Source organism: Octopus sinensis, linkage group LG10 (genome assembly GCF_006345805.1).
Source record: "Octopus sinensis linkage group LG10, ASM634580v1, whole genome shotgun sequence".
NCBI lineage: Eukaryota > Metazoa > Mollusca > Cephalopoda > Octopoda > Octopodidae > Octopus > Octopus sinensis.
In genome coordinates this window covers 75,206,789-75,234,288 of record NC_043006.1, presented here as the reverse complement: position 1 = coordinate 75,234,288, position 27,500 = coordinate 75,206,789, and the positions used below count along the sequence as shown (strand labels likewise).

Sequence of the window (27,500 nt, the reverse complement as noted above, 5' to 3'; positions counted from 1 at the left end):
GAGCACTGCCTTTAGTTGAACAAATCGACCCTAGAACTTATTCTTTTTAAGCCTAGTACTTATTCTCTTGGTCTCTTTTGCCAAACCGCTAAGTTACAGGGATGTAAACACACCAGCACCAGTTGTCAAGTGATTTTGAGGGGCAAACACAGACACGAATACAGACACACACACACACAGACACACACACACACACACACATATATATACGACGGGTTTCTTTCAGTTTCCGTCTACCGAATCCATTCACAAGGCTTTGGTCAGCCCAAGGCTATAGTAGAAGACACTTGCCCAAGATGCCACACAGTGGGACTGAACCCAGAAACTATTGTTTGGGAAGGAAGCTTTTTAACAAACGTCTCACTTGCACGCCACATCCTACGCTTCTTATGTCCAACATAACTTTAGCTAATTGGGTGAGTCATAAGGGCATTGAACAAAAAGCCTTGTGGTGTTCTTTTTGGCCACCATTGCTATGACTTCGATTTTTACCTTTCCATCCCCTTTAACCATCATCTGGTCAAGCTTGCTCAGACATTTTTAACCCACATATGTCATCCATCTTGCTCCTGCATCAGTTGAAGGAGATTTTCAGGGTGGCATCTTGTGGTGAGTTGATCTATATATGTTTCTTTATGAGCCACATGGGGCTGGACACAGATGGGACAAATTACAAAGTAGAGCTTTTCTTTTAGGGGAGAAAAAAAAAGGAGTGGGGTAGGTTTTTGATCAAAAGGGATTGTAGAAAGGGAAAAAAAGGACAAAAGAAAAAAAGAAAAGAAAAAACGATCAATAGGGATCATGTATCACAGAAATGTTATGATGTAAAGTGTAAAGGGGGAAGCAGATAAGGTTTATCCATGGAAAGAAAAGCTTACGGAAAAGACCTCGGTAACCTCGGTCATGTTCCAATGACCAGCTCGAGTACGGCCATGCTTTTGCATCCATGGCAGTAGATCACTTGCCAGCTCTTGTTTAGCTCACCCCGCAATGTCCCGCAATGTGCAAGCACCTTTCCCTTATAATGGTGGAAATAGGCAGGAGATCTCCATACAGCTGCTTCTTGGTGGTCTGAGTTCTCCAAAATATGTTTAAGCAGAAATACCACCAGCATTGGAAAGCAGGACGGTAGTAGGGAATGAAACGCAAAATATTAAGAAAATACTTTGGATTTCTTTCCCCACTTCGCTCTCCCCATGGAGTGGTTGACAACACTCATGGAGTGGTTGACTATACTCACAGAGTGGCTTACTACACTCACGGAGTGGTTGACATTAGGAAGGGCATCCAGCTGTAGAAACACTGCCAGATCAGACTGGAGCCTGGTGCAGCCTCCTGGCTTCCCAGACCCCGGTCGAACCGTCCAACCCATGCTAGCAGGAAAATAGACATATGATGACGATGATGACGATGATGATGATGATGACTCCACTGAACAATCAGTCTTCAGTCTTGGTCTGGGAAACCAATCAGTTTGACTGACACTGCAATCATTTATAGGACCTGCAGCCATAGACAAGAAATTAGCAATCGAAAGACATTCCATAACTTCCTTCCCTATAGTGATTGATAAACAATGCATCTGTCTCCCTCTCTCTCCCTCTCTCTCTCTCTCTCTCTCTCAGGAAAAATCAGCTGCATTAGACTTAAGCGAAGATGATCTAACCACATTTAGATGCCTAGAACATACTGTATGTCTCTCCTAAGTTATGTGCTGCGTACATAATTAATTAGATTAAACAAATGATTTAATTATATATCCACAATGCAACACCCTAGGCTCAGATGTATGTAAATATTGTTATATATCAATATATTTGATCTTTTAAGTGAAACCAAGGAAACTACAGTGTCATTGATTTTTCAAATTGCTGACAATGTCCGTTAGTCAATACTCCTGACAGCACAGTCACCATCTTTCTGGTGACGGAGTAGGAGTTGAACTCAGAATGCACAGAAACCAAAATATTACCAGCCGAACTGAGATTAACCCTGGTTCTCTGATACAAACTTCCTCTTTTAACATGTTCTAAATTATAATCTCCCATCAAAATTTCATGTTAATTTATGTTCCAAACACCAGATTAATAACCCTTTCTGCTAAAGGCACAATTCCTGAAATTTCGGGGGAAAGGATAAGTTGATTACATTGACCCCAGTATTTCACTGGTACTTAATTTATCGATCCCAAAAGGATGACAGGCAAAGTTGACCTCAGCACAATTTGAACTTGGAACAAGGCAGACAAAATGTCGCAAATACCAGATTAATGATGACAAAATTATATCGCTAAACTCCTCGTTATTTTGAAAATTAATTGAAACATAGTCAATGCATTACAACAGAAATATGCTAATGAAAGGGTTAAAAAATTATATCGTTAAATTCTTCGTTATTTTGAAAATTAATTGAAACATAATCAATGCATTACAACAGAAATATTCTAATGAAAGGGTTAAAGTACACAAGCTAAAAGAGCAAAAAACGTTTGGTTACAACTGATTTATATCAGAGCCGAAGCCAATTAATTCTAAATGATTGACTGAATCAGCCTTTTGATATTTATTTATCACTTCCAGATGGACAAATGACAAAGGTGATCATTGCAAAAGTTCAAATCTAAACCATGAGGGATTTGAGTAAACACAATGAATTAACCCGTTGAACCTGTGAACCTGTGAGCACACTTTAGTAGACACAATTTAATTACACTGTGGAATAAAATTACTTTGCTTGGGAAACAAAGGCAGGAAAGGTGTTCCTACTATTGAATACTACCTGAATAAGCCAATTCTCTCACCCTTCAAGTGCCAAGCCTAGAGGCATCAATGAACATGGACCTCCATACCTTAGTCAGGAATGTTGTGGTTTTCCATGGGTAAGATACATCAGTAGTACTCTTACTCTTTACTCTTTTACTTGTTTCAGTCATTTGACTGTGGCCATGCTGGAGCACCACCTTTTTAGTCGAGCAAATCGACCCTGGGACTTATTCTTTGTAAGCCTAGTACTTATTCTATCGGTCCCTTTTGCTGAACCGCTAAGTTACGGGGGACGTAAACACACCAGCATTGGTTGTCAAGCGATGTTGGGGGGACAAACACAGACACACACTCATATATATAATATACATATATACGACGGGCTTCTTTCAGTTTTCTGTCTACCAAATCCACTCACAAGACTTCGGTCGGCCCGAGGCTATAGTAGAAGACACTTGCCCAAGGTATCACGCAGTGGGACTGAACCCGGAACCATGTGGTTCGTAAGCAAGCTACTTACCACTCCTACGCCTACTGTTTTTTTTTTTGTTTTTTTTTTACAATTTAACACATTAACCACCACATGTACAGCCAGTGGTTCAGTGCAGTAAGCTTCACACAACTACCATATGCACATTTTCATAATTACAGTTTTCGAAAATATTTACCCTGTGCACGTAAGCTCATGTAGTCGCTCATCTTTGTTTGTTTGTCACATGAGTGCTAAGTGTCAAAGCTTTATTATAAAGTAGAGTGTACAGGCGTGGCTGTGTGGTAAGAAGCTTGCTTCCCAACCACATGGTTCTGGGTTCAGTCCCACTGTGTGGTACATTGGGCAAGTGTCGTGTACTATAGCCTTGGGCTAACCAAATCCTTGTGAGTAGAACTAATAGACAGAAACAGAAAGAAGCCTGTCGTATATGTGTATGTGTGTGTATGTCTCTGTGTGTGTGTGTGTGTGTGTGTGTTTGTGTGTATTTGACACATACTTGACCATCTAGTATCCTTCATTTTTTTTAGGGAGATTTAGTCGCTGTTTCTGATACAGCAAATAACCATGAAGAGGTTTCCTCGTTAATTCCTTTTATTTTTTATCATTAATCAGAAATTTTTTTTTAAATATAAAAAGCGAAAAAAAAAAAAAAGAGACAGACAGACAGACTATGATGCATTGAATTGAATTAATTTGCCTAATTTATTTTTAACAACTTGCACCTAATGGTTTACAATCAATATATAGATTAATATAACTGAATGAAACAATTAATTATTCTTCTGTTGTACCTGCTTGACGAGAGGTCTGATCTGAAATAAGGTGTTAACAGTAAAACTGATAAAAATGTAGTCTTCAATACAGGGTGACTGCATCCGAAATGCGCTATTAAAGACGTTAATATTTATTACGATATAAACTATTGAACAGGTGACTGCAACATAATAAATATATTATATTCAGAATGTATATTATTGAATGTATTTTACCACATCTTGCTATTTCCACAGTTATTGTTGTCGTCATTGACGTTGTCATTTAGTTCCGGGTCAGTTACGAGGGAGAAGGTCAGTGTTCGAAAGTGTTCCAGTCATGGCAAACCAGTCTTATATTTTGAGACGTGCATTTCAATTTTACTCCCCTTTTTAACACTTCGGCATTCAGATTATTCAGTCAATTCTTATTTTAATTAATCACATTATTTTGAATTAATCCTGCATTATTTCATAGCTTCAAGATCACACTGGTGTATTTTATGTGGCACCAGCATCACCAAGGAGATCAGATAACATGCAAGACAAAGGCCCCCTCAACAAAGAAGGATGACAGAAGTTGCTTTGTGCCAGCTGAGCGGTTAAAGAATAGTAGAGGGAGAGAGAATAGGCGTCATGCTACAGAAGAGAAGCATGGCTACTCCAGTGGGAAATATAAAATAGAAATATGAAAGAGAGTTCAAAGTTAAGCAAAACATGTAAAGTGATGCCAATGAATAAAGACAACGATAAGATATTGTATCGTGCTACACAGGTTGTTTAATGCTTCAATTATATTTCGGGAAAGCTTCCCTTTATCAAATATAAAATAAAAATAATTCATGAGTTCAAAGCTTTAGCAAAATATAACCAAGATTGTGTCACCCTTATCTAGGGTGACACAATATCTTGTCTGTCTTTATTTATTGGCCTCACCTTACATATTTTAAACGACACTTTGCCTGCATTACTTAAACATCATCTGAAAAATATTTATATTCATTTACATATAGCAATGCTTCTAGCTAATTACTATACTCTTTTACATCAAAATACGACAACCCGGTTCTACAGAAATGTCTCAGGAGCTATCTCTAAATCTTCTGATAATACTTGGCAAAGCTACAAATCTAATTAAACACAAGCCTAATATATATATATATTAATCATTCAGATAAATAACTTTCTTTTCTAATGATTTGTTACTTAGCCAAACAGTTAGAAATGAGAGGACTATAGACATCATGGTTTCCAAATCTTACCTAAAGGCATTCACATAATCTTTTTCCCCCCACAATACATTACCCCCACCCCCAACAAATAATTACTTACAAATGTCAGCTTATAGATCTTCATGGTTATGTGGTTAAGAATATTATTTTGCAACCCCAAGGTATAGGGTTCAATCCCACTGCATGGCACCTTGGGTAAGGGTCTTTTATTATAGCTCTGGGCCAACCAACGCCTTATGGGTGAATTTATAGATGGAAACTGTGTTGAAACCTAGAGAATACATATATATATTTATACATATATATACATGCATGCATGCATACATACATACATACATACATACATACATACATACATACATACATACATACATACATACATACATGCATGCATGCATGCATGCATGCATACATATATGCCTGTGTACAGTAATCCTTGACTATTGTGAGTTTTATGTTCTAAAACCCCCCACGAAGTAGAAGCAGTACTGTACTGTATATTTTTTTAATTATTTTTATAATTAGTATATATTTACCTTATTATAACTGCAAAACAACACCATGGAGGAATTGATGTAAGCTTAAATAATAAACCGCTATAGGTGAACCATGATAGGTGAACCGTGATATGGCGAGGGATTAGCAATGATCCCTTATTATTTGACAACCAGTGTTGGTTTGTTTATGATCTCATAACTTACAGTTTCAACAAAAGACACTAATAGAATAAGATAAACAAAACTGATTTCACTAGTCTCAAAGAATCTTTGGATGTCACGTCCATTGGCTTCCCTTTGGATTTGAACCTGCTCAAATCAAAAATTGTTGGGAGTCCTCAGGTTCTAAATCTGACGAACAGTGGGAGTACAGAAGTGATACAGGAGAGATTTACCTGTGAGGTTTAGCGAGAAACTCACAGGTGAGGAGAGCTCGGTGACATGGTGCATTGTCAGCATGAAGAATCCAGTTCCTTGCCTTCTACGGATCTGGTTGCTTTTGCTCAATGTCCTCCCTCAAACACTTCAAAACATCGCAGAAGAACTCTCGGTTGATGGTCTGGCCCTGGGGGATGAATTCTCAATGCACATTACCAGGGATCATCATCGTTTAACGTCCGCTTTCCATGCTAGCATGGGTTGGACGAATGACTGAGGGCTGGCGTACCAGATGGCTGAACCAGGCTTCAATCTTGATCTGGCAGAGTTTCTACAGCTGGATGCCCTTCCTAATGCCAACCACTCCGAGAGTGTAGTGGGTGCTTTTACGTGCCACTGGCACGGGGCCAGTCAGGCAGTACTGGCAGCAACCTCGCTCGAATCTTTTACACGTGCCACCAGCACAGGTGCCGGATAATGAAAAAAAACAATAAGCATGCTCTTGATTGAGCTGCGGTTCTGTCATGTCTTCTTCGGCCATGGAGATAAAGATACAACCCATTGCCTCATCACCATAAGCTTGCCAAAGCATGCTCAATGTTGCTGTAGCAGACTTCCTGAGTTTAACACAAAATTTCTCATTGGCTTTGTCTCAACTTCCTCAATTACAAAATCACAAACTACAGCATACACGAGATCGCAAAAACACAAATTACACAACTTTCAAGGTAAACAGAGCGATGTCACTCAGGACACCACCTCATGAAGGTCACTGCTAGCTTTCATTCCACATGCAATCATGTACTGCCATCTGTTGGCATACAACAGAACTAGTCTGAGAACTTTTTGATACCACCTCGTATCTCATTAGCATCCAGTTTTTTTCAGCCACCAGAATAATTTGGGACTTATGAAAGGAAAGCTTTATGCTACTCAGAACATATGAAGCAAAGGCAACCTAAAAGTCTGTAAACAAGCATAGATGCTTAGGACAAGCTTACAAAGATGCTTTGGACAGGCACAAGGTTAAATCTGGTTTGCGAAAATGTAAGACACAGTGCAGATCACATGGAATTAAAATTTGGCCATCTATCACCACAAGCCTAGAAATTATAGAACAAGACAGAAAGTAATTAATTCTTCATACACATTTTAATTTCTTTTGTCTACTGGAATACATTTTACAAATATAGATTTAGATTAAATAGGCATCACTGAAAATAGCATCTAACTCTAAAACCATAACATGTAAATAGTTAAATTTGCAGAAATTATCCATTTATGAGTAGCATGAAATGGATAGCATTAAATGTCTCACCATAATCCAGAGAGATTTATAATGCAAATATTTAACACTCGGGTAATTAGTATTGAACTATTACAAGCATGCAAAGCAATGAGAATTAAAACAAAGACGTGTTTATTTACTCTTAACACATTCAGGCAGCCTTGGATATAAATATGCTTTTCACCATTGGCTTCTGTCTTTAAAGAACAAGTGTTCCCATTAGACGGAATCTAACATAATTCATCCCTAAGTCTGCTGGAATGAGTTATAAATGAATACAAGCATACGTAATTGTTAATTAGTGTTAATTGTACAATTCATTTATCCTGCTTCATTTTATCGTTGCAGGCAACATTCTCAGAATATCTAATATCTATTGACCAACAGCCATCATAAAATCCAAAACACATAGTACTGAGTATCTGCCTTGGAGCTTCTATTAGGTTATACTAAAAATGAAGCCATCAATGAAGCAGTGGCTGGTTCAGTTCCTTGGTTATCCATCTATTTCCCCTCAAACCTCCCTATCATATAAATTTGTAAAAATCATTGGTTTAGGTAATCAGCTGCTGTCCAAGCAAAGATTCTTGATCATAACAGTTTAGCATCACAATATTTATTCCAATATCATATATCATAGGCACAGGAGTAGCTATGTGGTAAGTAGCTTGCTTACCAACCACATGGTTCCGGGTTCAGTCCCACTGCATGGCACCTTGGACAAGTGTCTTCTACTATAGCCTCGGGCCGACCAAAGCCTTGTGAGTGGATTTGGTAGACGGAAACTGAAAGAAGCCCATCGTATATATGTGTATATATATATGTGCGTGTGTGTTTGTGTGTCTGTGTTTGTCTCCCTAGCATTGCTTGACAACTGATGCTGGTGTGTTTATGTCCCCGTAACTTAGCGGTTCGGCAAAAGAGAACAATAGAATATGTACTGGGCTTACAAAGAATAAGTCCCGGGGTCGAGTAGTTCGATTAAAGGTGGTGCTCCAGCATGGCCGCAGTCAAATGACTGAAACAAGTAAAAGAGTAAAAAGAGAGAGTAAAGAGTATATCTGTGTCTAACATTCACATAATACCTAAACCTTTCTTTCTTTCTCTCATTTATTTACCTCTTAAGCATGATACTCATTCTTCTCCTTCTATCAAAAATACTTTCTCCAGTCTATACCTTCTTCATAGAGGGGTCATATCTTGCAGGTACTTGGCGATTTCACTGGTGCTAGTGCCTTGTTAAAAAAAAACACGCATGTACACTCTGTTAAGTGGTTGACATTAGGAAGGGTATCCAACATCAACAGTCAAATCAAGAAGGCAAAAGCCAATGCAATACACACACACCACATGCCAGTGAGGTGGCATCATTTGAAAGATACAACATGAGGAAGTGCACTGTGGTCAGTATAACAACATCTGATAGTCTGGTCAATACAGTGATATAGACACCAAGCTGGTGACACGTATAAAGCACCATCCGAACGTGGCAGATGCCAGCGCCGCCTGACTGGTGTCCGTGTCGGTGACACGTAAAAGCACCAACCGATTGTGGCCGTTTGCCAGCCTGCTCTGGCACCTGTGCCGGTGGCACGTAAAAAAAGCCCACTACACACACGGAGTGGTTGGTGTTAGGAAGGGCATCCAGCTGTAGAAACACTGCCAAATCAGACTGGAGCCTGGTGCAGCCTCCATGGCTTACCAGACCCCGGTCGAACCATCCAACCCATGGTAGCATGGAAAACGGACGTTAAATGATGATGATGATGATATACATACATATATATATATATATATATATATATATATATATAAATTAGAAATGGAAACCAAAATATCTTATACAGATAATAAAATTGAATTGAATTTATCATTTAATGATTAAATTATTTAATTGTTCAATTTGTCATTTTGGCTTCCGTTTCTAATTTATATTTACATGTTGATAAACTGTATGTTTATTTTATTTATTTATTTACCTATCTGTTAAGAGGGATAGTTCATAACATTGTTATCTATATAGGTAAAAACATTCAGCAAATTCTTTGGATTAAAGATTTTTGCCAACATAACATGGCAGTCCTGGTTTAGGACGAATGATGCTGTAATTATAGCATTATTCATCCTAAACCAGGACTGCCATGTTATGTTGGCAAAAATCTTTACTCCAAAGTACCGTTGCTGAATAACTCTCATTCTGAGATTTAAAAATAGTAATTTTCTAATTGTTTGGATATTTAATATCCCTTAGGTGTTTATTTAACACCTAACTAAATTTTAAGATATATATACATATATATATATATATTATATATATATATATATTTATATACCCTTCCTTCCTGAGCATCCAATAATACTATATTTGTTCCACGTCCTTGCGTTGTTGTGTTTTCTCTTGGTGTTTTCATGTTTGGATTAACTTTATATATATATGTATATATATATATATATATATTATATATATATATATATATATATATATATAATATATATATATATATATATATATATTATATATATATATATATGTATATATATATATGTGTGTATATATATATATATTATATATATATATATATATATTATATATATATATATATATATATATATATTATATATATATATATATATATATATACTTTGATACTTTGATAGGTTTCGGCCATTATTGGCCCAGGCCATGTCTAACTCAATAGCACCACCTGGTACTCAATAGCATGAAGGGTTGATTGCAGTCTACCCCTCATTTAGATAATTTACTACTTCCAATGAAAAAAAAATGTAATCTAAAAACTTTGTATATCAGTGACAAAAACAAACTGATGTGAAAGCACACCACAATCTATAAGAAGAATGCTGAGAGTAAAAACGTCTACACAAGTGACTTTAAAACTCCATATAGAAATTGTTTTTTTAAAAAATGAGAAAAGTTGAAGTAAAAGAAATATAAATCGTTTGGGAAAAAAATTTAGATGTCACAATGGAAATAAAGTAAAGCAAATACCAAATGGAAAGGTGTTAAAATCCACCAATATCTAAGCGAAGCGATCAATTGGAAAATGATATCAGGGGTAAAAAGAAATACATCATGCATTGACAGAAAGAGACAGACAAAAATAGAGAGACACACATGTAGGAAGAGAGATGTGGGAGAGAGAGAGAGGAGAGAGAGAGAGAGGGGGGGGGGAATCTTCCAATTACTTTGAAGAATTTGAAAAAGACTTCCTGGTTAACAGAATAGATGTGCAGCTCTTTCGAAAAAGAAATTCAAGGAATTTCCTTTCGACAGACGGTGCCACCCACTAGATGGCAGCAGTGGTATCTGTAAGGGTGAAATATGGGTATGGGGAGAACAGGAGGTATGTTTGCTTTGAAGCAGAAAAATCTTCCAAATTTTTGCTTGTATGTAAAATATTAGAAGGAAAATAAATCAGATTCTTTCTCAATGAAATCAAAAATTAAATACTTCTTAACAAAAAGAAAACTAAATCATAATTTCATAATACAAATAAAGAATATATTTTTACAACTTATCACATTCAAATATTTAGCTTACTCAAATAAGTCTCACAAATCATGCTTTATCCTTTTGTTGTTGTTACTGGTTTTTTGTTTTTTTTTATTTTACTGGTTTCAGTTTTCAGCCTGTAATTTTGCAAGGACACAGCCTACATGGGTTTTAGTCAATTTCCATGTACTTCCATGTACAAAAAGTATTTATATATGTATATATATATATGTGTGTGTATATATTTGTGTCTATGTTTGTCCCCCCAACATCGCTTGACAACTGATGCTGGTGTGTTTACATCCCCGTAATTTAGCGGTTCGGCAAAAGAGACCAATAGAATAAGTACCAGATTTACAAAGAATAAGTCCTGGGGTCGATTTGCTCAACTAAAGGCTATGCTCCAGCATGGCTGCAGTCAAATGACTGAAACAAGTAAAAGAGTAAAAGAGTAAAGAGTTATTATTATTATACAGTGTTGGCCAAAAATCACTTGACAGTAAGTCAAAATTCCATAAATGCTTAATATTCAATTTCATTTATTCATTCCAATTATGAATAAATAGCATCCAATTTAATAATTGGATGCTATGAGTTAAAATCACCGCTTTTTTTTTTTTTGCCACATTTGTCTATTTTTTAACAAAGTCACATATAAAATATTTTTTTTGGTTTAATCTTGAGATTAAATAGGTTTTGCTTTACTGATGGGTGACTTTAGGCCAGCTCTGTACATCTTTAAGGCTGTTAACTGGCAGAATAATTTGCACGCCAGGCAAAATGCTTAATAGCATTTTGTCTGTTTTTGCATTCTGAGATCAAATTCTGCGAAGGTCAGATTTATCTTTCATCCTTTCGGGGTCAATAGAATACGTACCAGTTGAGCTATGGGATCAATGCAATCGACTATCCCCTTCCCCTTAAAATTGCTGGCATTGTGCCAAAATTTGAAACTAATATTATCATACATCTATCTTCATTTACCACTAATTCATTCATCACTGATCCGGATAACACCACATGCTTAACTGTGAACCAGATTATGCTTAATATAAATTGGAATTGATCCGTGAATACACAGACTGGCAATCAGTCAAGGATTTTGCACGGACCACAAAAGCACAATCATCCACAACGCTCAGGGCAGCTTAAAGTCTAGAACAAAATCTATTTTTCGCCCATCATCATCGTCATCGTTTAACACCTGTTTTCCATGCTGGCATGGGTTGGACGGTTTGACTGAGGTCTGGAGAGCTTGCAGCTGCAGCAGGCTCAAATCTGATCTAGCAATATTTCTACAGCTGGATGCCCTTCCTAATGATAACCCCTCCAAGAGTGTAGTGGGTGCTTTTTTTACATGCCACATCACCAATTCATTCAACATTATGTTTTTTTTTAGGAACCAAACATCAGTGATAAAAAATAACTAGTGCTCCATCAGTTATAGTGACAAGTATTCCAGCTGATCTAATCAACAGAACAGCCTGTTCGTGAAATTAACATGCAAGTGGCTGAGTACTCCAAAGACCCAACAATCCTTAACATAGTTCTCAGGGAGATACAAAGTGACACAAAGTGTGACAAGGCTGGCCTCTTCAAATAGAGGTACTACCGTAAATCCTCAAGTATAGTCCGCCCTTGAGTATAATACGCAGGGGATTTTTAGGGGGCTGTACCTCTGAAAAACCTAAACCTTGTGTATAATACGCACCACTTCTCTAACTTGAGTCATGCATAATTAAGCCAGCAGCACCTAGTCGAACAAACACTTCCATGCATGCGTAATACAATAATGGCGATATTCTTAACTGTTATATGAGAACGTAAATATGTTTGCAAATTGTTTTTGATACATGTTATTCTGTGTTCTGAATGCTTTTATTTTAATAAATGTTGCTTACTGCGAGTTATGGATGATTCTTTTATGACTTCATTGCTTTTAGGCTTAGCTTAATGTATTTTCGTGCCCGACATCACAAAATGCGTCTGAATAAACATTGCCGGACAGCAAATACAGACTCGGATATTGCTGACAAAACTTCATGCTGCATCACGAGGTCGCGGTCTCAAAGTGACGATAGTATTTTGACAAATTAAATTTAAATGTTGAAGTGAATCTAACGGTTTTTGTGTTTCTTAAATGGCTTATAAACACCTTCCCCGCTGCAATTTGTTTTCATTCCAGCACACAATCTCAGATCAAGTCACTCGCTATGCAAGTACATCTCCACACTAACTAAATACTTTATTTGAATTAACTATTTGCCTGTCTTATATCCTGTGTATCATATGTAATACACAGGAGGTATTTCCCCTGGCATCATCATATACGGTCCCAATATTTTTCAACCATTTGAGTAAGTTGGGATTTATGAAAAGGAAGCTTTATATTACTCAGAACATATGAAACAAGGGCTAAATTAAAAGTCTGCAAATGAAAACAGACATTTAGGACAAGTTATTTGAAAGTGCTTTGGATAGGGCAAATGGTTAAGCAGGTAAAAACAAAAATCTCCTCAACCTTAATTAAGATAACAAAAGTGAGTTAAATACATTTACAAAGAAATTGTGCAAGGTAAATAATTCAATACACATGCACACACACACACATGCATACACACACACACGCATGCACACACATACACATACACACTCACCTATGCATGACAACACACAAAAAGCACATACATACATGTACACACACGTGCACACACATACATGTACACACACACATACTCAGTTCCATGCATGAGCACTACAGAATTGGGAACTGACAAATTTCTTTTTTTTTTTATCATGAGCACATGAAAAAACATTCGAGCAAGGTCATTGCCAGTGCAGGTGGCACATAAAAAACACCATTTGAGCATGGCCATTGCCAGTACCGCCTGACTGGCCCTCCTGCTGGTGGCACGTAAAAGCACCCACTACACTCTCAGAGTGGTTGGCATTAGGAAGGGTATCCAGCTGTAGAAACTCTGCCAGATCAAGATTGGAGCCTGGTGCTGCCATCTGATTTGCCAGTCCTCAGTCAAATCGTCCGACCCATGCTAGCATCGAATGTGGATGTTAAACGAAGTACTTTCTAGAATTCTCCATATTTCATATGATTAGTAAGCACAATTTATTGTTACTGGTCAATAGAAAGCAGTTGCATGAACTGAATAGCATATAATTAGCAATATGATGCACCTAAGTATGCTAAAGGTTAATAATCTGATACACCAGAATCTTAATTAATTAAAATTTCCTTTGTTTCTTATCAAATCAATGGAATGACTGTACCATAAAAGAATTAGTAAGGTCAAGAGGTAAATGCTCTTTCCTTGGCCCTTTCAATGTAGCTGATTCAAAATAATGAGAAGGGAAGAAACAACTCAAATATTTGAATGGTACTTTATCAATCTCAAAGAAATAGAAAGCAAATTCAATCTCTGTGAGGTATGAGCACAGAGAACTAGAACAAGTGCCACAATATATTCTGTCTACTGTTCTAATGACTCTGCTAATTAGCCACAATTATTAATTAATTTGAAAATGATGTACATAAGAGAAGAGAACTCAAAGTAGGGGATTTCCTGTCCTAGTAGGTATTTTACTAAACTGGTTTTTTAACATAATAATATTTATGTACCAATAAGGCAGCAAGCCGGCTGAAATGTTAGCATGCCGGTTGAAATGCTTAGCGGTATTTCGTCTGCCGTTACGTTGTGAGTTCAAATTCTGCCAAGGTCGACTTTGCCTTTCATCCTTGCAGGATCGATAAATTAAGTACCAGTTACGCACTGGGGTCGATGTAATCGACTTAATACCTATGTCTGTCCTTGTTTGTCCCGGCTATGTTTAGCCCCTTGTGGGTAATAAAGAAATAGGTATTTCATCTGCTGTTACATTCTGAGTTCAAATTCCGCCGAGGTCGATTTTGCCTTTCATCCTTTTGTGTGTTTGTGTGTATGTGTTTGTGTGTGTGAGTGTGTGTGCATGCTTATGCGTGATGGAGTGGGGAGGGGCCCGTGTCAATGTTTACATTTTATAGTTTGCATGTGAAATCTAGACAGTGTGTGTGTGTGTGAGAGAGAGAGACAGCAATGAGGGCGGGTGCTGTGTCAATGTTTACATTTTATAATTTGCACGTGAAAGCTAAGAGACATGGTGATATTTTTTGACACTTCCTTGTCAACAAATTGTCCAAGAGCTCTGGTGTTAGGAGACAAATGGAATGAAAACTTCCTGGTTCGGAAGAAAACAGGTAAGGGTTAGAGACAGGAAAGGCATCCTACCTGCAGTAAAACAATGCCCCCAAGAATATGTATTCTGTCTAACTCATGCTAGCATGGAAAGACAGATGTAAAACAAACAAATGAAATATGTATGAATACATGTGTGTGTTTTTGTAATGTGTTTGTATGTATTCATGTAAATATGCATATATGTGTGTAAGAATACACATATGTGTGTGTGTATTCATGTAGATATGCATTTATGTATAAGTATGTATGGATGTGTATGTGTGAATTTGTGAGTGTGTGTGTGTTCATGTAGCAATAAAACTTTACGTATGTGTGTGTGTGTGTGTGTGTGTGTGTGTGTGAGCAACCATGTCAATAGGCATTTGAGAATAAGCTTACATGAGTGTATGTGTATGCATTCGTGTAAATATGCGTTGATGTATAAGCCTGTATGAATGAGTGTGCGTGTGTGTGTGTGTGCGTGCGTGTGTGCACACGCAAGCTTGTGGTCATGTATATTGTACTAAAACATTCACAAAAGCCAGCTCATTCATATCTCCAGTGAAAAAAAAAAAGAGTTGTGGTGGTGGTGGTGCTGGCGGCGGTAGCGGTGGTGGATTTGTGGTTGGGGGGGGGGACAGAAATAATCAAAGACAGTTAAGATGAAAGATGATAAAAAAACAACAGTCCGCGTGTTGCACAAGCAGTCCCAGTATTGAAAAATAGTATATAAATATATTGATCCTAACTAGACACAAAGCCGTCTCACACACATTAACAAGAATGCCAGTTTGTACATACTGTTTAAGCCACACGGTGGAATCAATAAGCTGAAGTGAAGCATATTTCCACACTAAACAAACAAACAAAGCAAGCAGTAAACTCCTGATTCTATTAAGCAAAGGAATCAGTCTCGTTTATCTGGGTTACACATGTGAACATACACACAAACAAGCATACACACCATCCCTTCCTTTCCTATTTAGTATAGGAGAGGAGAGGAAGGAGAGGAAGTTCTATCGGAGGAGATTAAGACCGGTTGTCCTTGGGAACGTGACTACACTGGTGACCCAGTCCTAATCATCATCATCATTGTTCGACCGTGGTCGAGACAATGGATTTTACTATGTTATGCCAGACTTCATGGTCCATCATAGCATTACGGAGGTCCTGTTGCTGGATGCCTGTATCCCTGGAGATTACATCAGGGTAGGAGAGTGTGCACCCTCTGGTATCGCTAGCAGATGGCTTCCAGAGGAGAAGAGCAGAAATTACCTCGTTTTCAGCTCTACAACAATGTCCAGCAAACTGGACTCTTCTACTTTTCATAAGAGATGATACAGATGGTAGTTTCCCATATATTTGTATTTTGGTTGGATGACGCTTCCGCAAGAGATTTTGAGCTCTCACAAGTAGGCGAGTGTAAGTTCCATCCAACTGCCTCTTAAGCTTCTTTGATAACGTCCTAATAGCAGAGTGTGTGAAAGTCTTTGTGATGAAATTCAAAGCATGGAAGCGAAGCCTGGCATCAAGGGAGCCTCAAAATAAACTTGACGAACACCGTAAAGTAAAGAGGGGACTCTACTGTCATCAGGAAATGTAGAAAAGGGTTAAGTAGATATCTCATAGGAGTGGCTGTGGTAAGTTGTTATAGGTGTAGGTGTGGCTGTGTGGCAAGTAGCTTGCTTATCAACTACATGGTTCCGGGTTCAGTCCCACTGTGTGGCACCTTGGGCAAGTGTCTTCTATAGCCTCGGACCGACCAAAGCCTTGTGATTGGATTTGTGAGCAGACGGAAACTCAAAGAAGCCCGTCGTGTGTGTGTGTGTGTGTGTGTATGTTTGTCGCCCCAACATCACTTGACAGCCAATGCTAATGTGTTTACGCCCCCCATAACTTAGCAGTTCAGTAAAAGGGACTGATAGAATAAGTACTAGGCTTACAAAGAATAAGTCCTGGGATCGATTTGCTTGACTAAAGGCGGTGCTCCAGCATGGTCGCGGCCAAATGACTGAAACAAATAACAGAATGAAAGAAAAAGAAGAAGAAAAAAGAGTGTAAAGTGTGAACTATGAGCGCACAAGAGCTGTATTGAGCTCATGGGAAAGCAAATGGTGGAAGAAAACCTTTGTATATGGCAGACGTATATAAGCAGAAGTCAGAGCCTTAGTGAAAGGAATTCTTTTTATTGCTTGGAAGGCTCAGTCAACATAGCTGACGGCTTCAGGTACCTTGGCAATCGAATCAGCTGCAGAGAATTGTATCTTGAATGCCTAGTAGCTAGAATAAGAATAAGGTGGAAAATGTTCAGGGATCGCTAGCAGAAATGTTAGTACGCCGGGCGAAATGCGTAGCCGTATTTTGTCTGCCGTTACATTCTGGGTTCAAATTCCGCCGAGGTCGACTTTGCCTTTCATCCTTTCGGGGTCGATAAATTAAGTACCAGTTACACACTGGGGTTGATGTAATCGACTTAATCCGTTTGCCTGTCCTTGTTTGTCCCCTCTGTGTTTAGCCCCTTATAGGTAGTAAAGAAATATATTACCTCTGCTAGCAATAATGGGGTTCTTTTTTTCAAGCAAATGATAGGTTGTTTGTTGCTTGTATATGAAGGGTGATGCTGTGTGGCTGTGAGATGGGACACTGAACAGAGTGGACATGCGAAGGTGGGTGTAAAATGAAGCAAGCATGCTCCAGTAGATGTGTAATGCAACGCTATGTATAAATGACATGTAGTATAGATGAGCTGAGAGGCAAACTAGGTTTAGAAGAATCAATTATAGTGTGCAGGAAGGATGACTCATTGGTACAAACATCAATTGCATATGGATGATAACAGATGGATAAAGAAGTGCCAGGAAGATAGATGTGAAAGGAAACAGTGGAATAGGAAGACCAAGGAAGACATGTGCAAAAGTAATAAGGATGTAGAATCTCACAAAGGAGATGTCAAAGGAATGCATAAAAATGGCAAGATGCTGTACTGAAAAGCACTCATCTAACCCATGCAAGCCTGGAAAAGCAGAAGTGAAAATGTTAAATAAATATATATAAAATACATGGTGGTGATTAAAGACTTCATTCGCTAGATCTTACCTTTTTAAACATCTGTATAAGCATTGCCAAAGATACAAGCATAACAGATATTAGTTAAACAAACACACTTGATCACAAATTATTGTAGAAAAGAAAAAGAAAGAAAATAAATAAGAAAATTACAAAACCGAAACCAGACAGTCAAAAATACACATAAAAACCATATTTTGATTATGTAGTCCACATTCTTCAAATTGAATGACATTAAAAAATCCAATTAATTACAAAAAATTTTTTCTCATTCATTAATAGAAATTTAACAAAAATATTAATATTAAGATGAAATTACTGATGGGCAACACCAGAATAAATCTGGTTGATGCAATTGAGGCCGTGTTTAGTTAAAATAGCTATTTTGTATACCATACTTAATGTATACACACTGTCAATAGAACTGGTCAATCAACAGTATGTATATATTAAGTATGATAGTGAGGTAGCTATTTTAACTAGGATCTTATTGAGTCAAGTACATCAACATCAACATCAAAATCAAAATCAAATCAGAGATCAAATCACAATCAAATGGAAATTGTAGTTGTGGTTCCCGTGCCGGTGGCACATGTAAAATGCACCATCCAAATGTGGTCGATGCCAGCCCCCTCGCCCCGACTGGCTCCTGTGCCTGTGGCACATAAAAAGCACCATCCGAATGTGGCCGATGCCAGTCCTGCCTTGACTGGCTCCTGTGCCGGTGGCATCTAAAAAGCATCACCCGATTATGGTCGATGCCAGCCCTCTCTGGTACCTGTGCTGGTGGCACATAAAAAAAGCAACTACTACACTGTCGGAGTGGTTGCCGTTAGAAAGGGCATCCAGCTGTAGAAACACTGCTACATCAGACTGGAGCCTGGTACAGCCTCCTGGCTTCCCAGACCCCAGCTGAACTGTCCAACCCATGCCAGCATGGAAAATGGACATTAAACGATGATGATGATGATGATGACGATGATGAAATTAAATATATAACGAAAACAGAGAGAAGCCTGTTGTGTGTGTTGTGCACGCGCATGTGTATGTGTGTGAGTATATATATATATATTGGTGTTTCCTTTTCCTGACATCGTGTGAGAGTGGTAAATGAGCGTCACTGTCAGACATGCAGCATTGTTTGTTTCCAATATTCTGTGAAGAAATACATCTGGGCCATGCATGGGGTAATAATATCACTTTGCTTGGAAACAGGTGAGAGTTGGCAACAGGAAAGGCATCCGACCATAGAAAATCTGTCTCAATAAAATTCCAACCCATTCAAGCATGGAAAAGTGGATATCAAAACAATGGTAGCAGGAGGAGGAGAGGAGGATAGATAGATAGATAGATAGATAGATAGATACATACATACATACATACATACACACACATATATACACATACATCATGATCATAATCAATTAACATCTATTTTCTATGTGTGTGTGTGTGTGTTTGTGTGCATATATATATATATATATATATACACACACACAATAGGTGAGAGGTACATATGTCCAGTATAGAAAATACATAATAATGCTCAAATAAATTTCAACCTAAATACTGAATATGCTATATGTATCAAACCTGTGTTAATCTGCATTACTACCTCACTCTCTCTCTCTCTCTCTCTCACTGTACATATACATACATGCACGCGCACACAGATACACAGACACACACACACACACATATATATTTACATATATATTCTATCCTCTCACATATCTTTCCTGCAGCTACCTAGCCATCAACTTGCAAAACTTTTAGCAAAACCTTTAACAATATCAATCTCACTGGTCTCAAGAGAGCAGGCAAAGGCCAAAGATAGAGCCCCACCCTTCAGACCCGACTAACAAAATTACATAAAATAAAATAAAATAAAAATTAAAATATACAGTGTCTCTCTTGGACTAAGGATGAAGTAAAACGTTGCTTAAGCCCCAAGGAAGGACATGGGCCAAAACTCCTCTCCCAACTTCAGCATGTCAACTTAAGGGACTTTTACCTACTCCATGGATATGAAACAAGGCTGCTTATTCTTCATATCTGCATTTTAACCATTTTATAGAGATGCTGGCTGTTGTTCCGGTCTTGTTATTTAACCATTTCTTAAATGAACAAACACTCCAATCACATGCTCTAACTTCAACAATCCTATTTCTTTACTACCCACAAGGGGCTAAACACAGAGAGGACAAACAAGGACAGACAAACAGATTAAGTCGACCCCCAGTGTGTAAATAGTACATAATTTAACGACCCTGAAAGGATGAAAGGCAAGGTCAACCTTGGCGGAATTTGAACCCAGAACGTAACGGCAGACGAAATACAGCTACACATTTCGCCCGGCGTGCTAACGTTTCTGCCAGCTCACTTCAAAAATCTGCCATACACTCTCACAATCTCCCCACTTTTTTCCCTCTGTCTTTCCCTCTCCCTCCATCATACTCTCTCTACCATTACTCTTTCTCCCTCCACCACTCTCTCTTGTCCTCCATCTCCCTCTCTTTCCCTCATCTCTCTCTTTCTTTCTCTGTCTTCTTCCTTCCCTTTCTTTACCTTCTCCCTCCCTGCCTTCTCTACCTCTCTCCTTGCTTCTCTACCTGTCTCTTTCTCTCTTTTTGCCAGCTTCTCTCTCTCTCTCTCTATCTATCTATCTACTATCTATCTATCTATCTATCTATCTCCTTCCCAGCTTCTCTCTCTTTCATTCCTTACTTATCTATTTCTCTCTCTACCCCTGCATCTCCACCTGTCTCCCTTCTCTCTTTCTCTCTCTCTCTCTCTCTTTCTCATCCCTACTGCATTTCTATCTATCAGTCTCTCTTCCCCTTACATTTCTTTATCACTCTCTTTCCCTTCATCTCCACCCATCTCTCTCCCTACCACCAGTCACACCAAATGCCCTGCTACCCTCAACCATATTCACATGAGTCTCCCAAGAGTTTATCATCTGACACATCCCTCCCCTGAAGCCTGTGTTCACTCCAGTGCATCAACACCCCTATATCCTCCACTACCAACCACAACCACCCTTCACAAAAATGCCAAACAGTACTTCCTGTTCCTTTTTTGAAACCAATCCTGCAATTACTCAAAGAATATCCTGCCACATTCCTTTTCAAACCACAGGCCTCTGTGCCACAATATTTCCAAAATAACATAAGCAAAAGAAATTTTATTGTGTGCATAGGTGCAGGAGTGGCTGTGTGGTAAGTAGCTTGCTTACCAACCACATGGTTCCAGGTTCAGTCCCACTGCGTGGCACCTTGGGCAAGTGTCTTCTTTTATAGCCTCTGGCCGACCAAAGCCTTGCGAGTGGATTTGGTAGACGGAAACTGAAAGAAGCCTGCCGTATATATGTATATGTATATGTGTGTGTGTGCGTGTGTGTTGGTGTGTCTGTGTGTCTGTGTTTGTCCCCCTAGCATTGCTTGACAACCGATGCTGGTGTGTTTATGTCCCCGTCACTTAGCGGTTCGGCAAAAGAAACCGATACAATAAGTACTGGGCTTACAAAGAATAAGTCCCGGGGTTGAGTTGCTTGACTAAAGGTGGTGCTCCAGCATGGCCACAGTCAAATGACTGAAACAAGTAAAAGAAAAAAGGAAAAAGAAATGCATATGTGTCTTTGTGCTACTGTGTATGTATATGACAGAGTGCTGAAAAATTCTTGGCTTTGGGTAAAAGAAAATACAAGAGGATCAATTAATTATGATTTTGTTCAACATATTCCATTCTCATATTCACACACTTATTGCAGCAATCCTTCAATTTTTCTAAGCCCTGTAAAAGAACTCAGAAGGTTGGGCCCTCCAACCAAGCCTTTTGTGATACCCTTAAGGCCAGGAACTTTTCAGCATCCCCTCCTATGTATGTGCATGTGAGCATCAGCAATTACCATATTCTATGGTATACTTACTCTTTTACTCTTTTATTTGTTTCAGTCATTTGACTGTGGCCATGCTGGAGCACCACCTTTTAGTCGAGCAAATCAACCCCAGGACTTATTCTTTGTAAGCCTAGTACTTATTCTATCGGTCTCTTTTGCCGAACCGTTAAGTTACGGGGATGTAAACACACCAGCATCGGTTGTCAAGCAATGCTAGGGGGACAAACACAGACACACAAACACACACACATTTATATATATATATATATATATATATAATATATATATATATATATATATATATATATATACAAAGGGCTTCTTGGAATTTCCATCTACCAAATCCACTCACAAGGCTTTAGTCGGCCCAAGGCTATAGTAGAAGACGCTTGCCCAAGATGCCACACAGTGGGACTGAACCCGGAACCATGTGGCTGGTAAGCAAGCTATTTACCACACAGCTATTGCCTATATATAATATATATATATATATATATATATACATATATATATATATATATATATATATATATATATATTATATATATATATATAGATATATATATATATATGATCAGACTGGAGCCTGGTGCAGCCTCCTGGCTTCCCAGACCCCGGTTGAACCATCCAACCCATGCTAGCATGGAAAACGGTGGTTAAACGATGATGATGATGATGATATATAGGGAGGATTCACAAAAAAAAACAAGACGGAGACAGGTGGTGTAGGCAACAAACAGATGTATTAGTATAATGGTCGGATATATTTATATATATATATATATATATATATATATAATTGAAATTTATAGAAAAACAAAAGATGAAGACAGGCGTATGAAATGAACATCAAGCAAGTGAATTATTTGGACATATATAGATCTGGATCCCACATTATTGTTGCTATTGCTGTTGTTTAGCCCCAGCTGAACTCCTGATCATGGAGGCATCCAACAGTGCCTTGCAACAGGATTGGATCTGAGACCATGTAGTTGAGAAGCAAACTTCACAACCACACAGCTACAGCTGATATGAAGATAAAATAATCTTCCAAAGGGTTAAATAAAAGCTCAGAATTGTGCAAACTTTGGTAAAGGGTTATTTCCAAACTAAAACTTTACAAATTGTAACTAGCAATTTCTACTCAGCTTTATCAATATAGTTTTGCCAATAATAATGTTTTGCAAAATAACAAAATTAAAATAAAAATGAAATGACAGTTTGGTAAATGGTCATGTCAATGTGGAACAATGGACACATGTCATCCCACCTTACTCATTTGGCAACACTTTTTTGTTTTGCCTTTTTTTTTCTTAATGGCTTGTTGAAGTCATAGCAGAATGAAAGGTTCTTTCACCACTTCAATAATATATTTGAAACCAAATATAATCTCTGAGTATATAGTTGAGATGTTGCATACTTGTGGCTATAAATATGTGTGTATGTTTGCGCATGTGTGTGTGTGCATGTGTTTCTGTGTGTGTACTGTATAATATATATAGACAGATAGATATATGTGTGTGTGTGTATGTGTACACTCTGTAAATGTAGACATATACAGACACATATATATATATATAAATACAGATACAAACATGCATGTATGTATATATATATATATACATATATATATAATATATATATATATACATAATATATATATATATATATCTATATATATATATATAATATATAATATATATATATATATATATATATATGCATGCATGTGTGTGTGTATATATATATACATATATTATATATATATATATATATATATATATATAGACGGACAGATGGAGGGATAGATACATACACACATACATACATACATACATACATACATACATACATACATACATACATACATACATTCATTCATACATACATACATACATACACGTGTGCCTGTGTATATATATTATATATACACATATATAATATACCCACATGCAATACATCCATATATATGTATATATGTATGTATGTATGTATGCATGTATGTATGTATGTATGTATGTATGTATATATGTATGCATGTGTGTACATACATTCATATGTACGTATATATGTATATGGTTAATAAATATTACCTAACTGATCATGAACTAAAGTTAAATCAAGAACTTAACAGGGTTAATGAAAACCTGAAATCCTGAAATATCCTTTCACTCTCAATTAGCAGTTTAACCAATTAACCAGGGAACAGAGAATAACAGGTGTGTATAGAATAAAGTAAAGAATGTATTTTTAAACTATGACCCCCACTGCTCCCAACTAGTTTTTTTTTGTTTTTTTCTTTTGTTTTTCTTGTCAGGGCAGTGATAGAGTAGATGTGGAAGGTTTTATCTCATTGAGGCAAAACAGAGAATGTGACAAAGTTTTGAGTGACCGACTGTTTAAAAAGATATATAATTGCTTTCAGCTTAAATGGGTTTTGTAAATGGGTTTTGTAAAAGAAAACCACTATGGTATCGTTTATCAGGTGAATGTCTCATAGAATGGAAAGTGGTACCAGAAAGAGAAAAAAATTTGGAAGAACAACAGAAAACGTGTAAGCATGTAAGATGTTAAATAGTTAAATGTCAAAAGAGAGAATGGGTGTGTGTATGTTTGTATATAAAAGGATCTTTTTTGCATATTTTGAGGTACAAAAATATAAAAATACTCAGTACATATGTTTGAAGTGTGTATATGTACACACACACATACTCTCACACACACACACACACACACACACACACATACTCACATACACACACACACATACACACACACACATACTCAAGGAGACTGCCTGTACTTTTAAGCCAGAACACAGAACCTGTCAAAGAATTAAAAAGACACACTAATTATAGAAACTAATTTTAGAAGGAAAAGACATTAGGAAGTTCTTGAGACATATACATATATACATACATGTATATATCATACACATACACAGGCACACAGTACATACAAATATATATCATCATCATCATCATCATCGCCATTGTCGTCATCATTTAATGTCTGTATTCTATGCTGGTAACAAGTTGGACTGCTTGACCAGAGCTGGCAAGCTTATTTCTTAATTGCGCACAAGGGGCTAAACATAGAGGGGACAAACAAGGACAGACAAACGGATTAAGTCGATTATATCGACCCCAGTGCATAACTGGTACTTATTTAACCGACCCCGAAAGGATGAAAGGCAAAGTCGACCTTGGCGGAATTTGAACTCAGAACATAATGGCAGACAAAATACTACTTAGCACTTCGCCCGGTGTGCTAACGTTTCCGGTAGCTCACCGCCTTCGGCATGCTAACGTTTCTGCCAGCTCACCGCCTGAAGAGCAGCACCAAGTTCCAGTCTGATTTGGCCTGGCTTCTACAGCTTGATGCTCTTTCTAACGCCAACCACTTTACAGAGTGTACTGGATGCTTTTAATGTGACATGGCCACACATACTTTTTATGTGACCAGGACAGGTACTCTTAACATGACCTGGCACAGGTGTTTTATTTATGTAGGCACATATGTACATATGTACATATACTTGTGTGTAGGTATGTACACACACATACACACACACACATATATATATGCACACGCACACATATACATACTCACACTCACACTCACTCATATTCATGTATGCATGTATGTATGTATGTATGTATGTATGTATGTATGGTGGAGGGACAAAGGCCCAGTGGTTAGGGCAGCAGACTTGCAGTCATAGGAATGCGGTTTTGATTCCCAGACCAGAGGTTGTGTTTATTGAGCGAAAACACTTAATGCTCCACAAAGCTCCAGCAGGGGGTGGTGGCAAACCCTGCTGTACTCTTTCACTCTTACTTCCTGTTTCTGTTGTACCTGTATTTTGAAGGGTCAGCCTTGTCACACTCTGTGTCACACTGAATCTCCCCCAGAACTACATTAAGTGTACACGTGTCTGTGGAGTGCTCAGCCAATTGCACGTTAATTTCACGAGCAGGCTGTTCCATTGATCAGATCAACTGGAACCCTCGTCATCGTAAAAAACAGAGTGCCACGATGTATGTATGTATGTGTTTGTGTATGAGTATGTATGAATGCATTTGTGTATGTATGTAGTGTGTATATGTGAGACAAAGATTCGGCTGAGTTACTAAAGCATCAAACAAAATGCCTTGCACTAATTTGTTCCAGTTCTTTACTCTGAGTTCAAATCCAGCTGAGGTCAACTTTGCCCTTCATCCTTCAAGAGTCGACAAAATAATTGTATCTGTCCAGGGTAGTGCTGGTGCCATGATTATATTCCACCAAGTGCCACATGCTGTTTTAGTGTAAGATATTAAGAGGACCCTCTAGTCTTGACAAGGATGTGGCAATTGCTCTACAGGTGGTGACACAATAAATTGTACTCAATACACTGGGAAATGAGGCAGGTGTTATGAAAGACATCCAATCAAAATCAAAAATTAAATTGCACAAAGCAGGAGGTGACCTACTAACCTGTCTAAGGAGTGGTAATTATGAAAAAGAACTGGTTTGGGCCATGAAAAACCTAGCCAACACCTATCAGCATAAAAAGCAACAATAAAAAGATGATGACAACGAACATGATCATGAACATCATGATATATAGCCATACATATTTTAGTTTGTTTGTGTGTGTGAGAGAGAACTGGAAAAGGTGTGTCAAATTAATTGTGTCAAGTTCGTTACATAATTGTTCAGTCTAGTCTAGTTCAAGTTTTATTCAAATTATACACACATTTCTTTTCATCAAACAGTTCAATTTTCTCAGAAAAATGAAAACCCTTTGTCAATTTGCAGTCTTTATGCCGTGAGTGAGTCATTAGCTTTTAAAACTGGGATATTAGGACATCAACCTACAACTTTTAAAAAGTAATGTAAAATTTAAAAAGGTAGGGCCATAAAGACTTATATTTAGGTTTAACAAAGACATCCATTTACAAATTCATCAGATGAACAATGGTATTTATTGCTAATAAATGCATAGTGAGTCAGTGAATTTTGTGTTGTGCAACAAACCACAGGTGACTTGATGTAATAGTATAAACCTTTTCCCCCACCAAGATTTGAACTTGAGATCAATTGATCTGATGAAGTATCAAAATACTGAAACCACATTTTGGTTTTTTAAGTAGAGCCTGGAGGTCTTAATCTGGAGGATGCGTTTAGTAATCAGTTTGATTAGTATGAGACATTTTGGAACCAATGTTTTTGGTACCACCTACTTCGAGTCTTTTGATTTGATGCTGACTTGCTTGACATCAGACATTTTGATGTTTCTTTTCATCTCGCTCTCTCTTTCTCTTTCCCTCTCACTCTCTCTTACTCATTCTATCTCTATCTCTCTCCCCTTTCTCTCTCTCCCCTTTCTCTCTCTCCCTTTTCTCT

The 27,500-nt window shown here is 37.7% G+C and overlaps 1 protein-coding gene across 2 annotated transcripts in view; it reads right to left on the bottom strand.

The window, feature by feature from the left end:
- The window catches only part of LOC115216820 (solute carrier family 12 member 2), a 371,203-nt gene that overhangs the window by 249,340 nt on the left and 94,363 nt on the right, over positions 1–27,500 (bottom strand). Inside the window, exon 2 of one of the 2 annotated variants that reach the window (XM_036506827.1) lies at positions 18,239–18,250. The exons of the other annotated variant lie outside the window; for it this stretch is intronic. Coding sequence (XP_036362720.1) covers positions 18,239–18,250 — 12 coding nt within the window. The remainder of the gene's footprint in view (positions 1–18,238; positions 18,251–27,500) is intronic. 2 annotated transcript variants of the gene reach the window in all.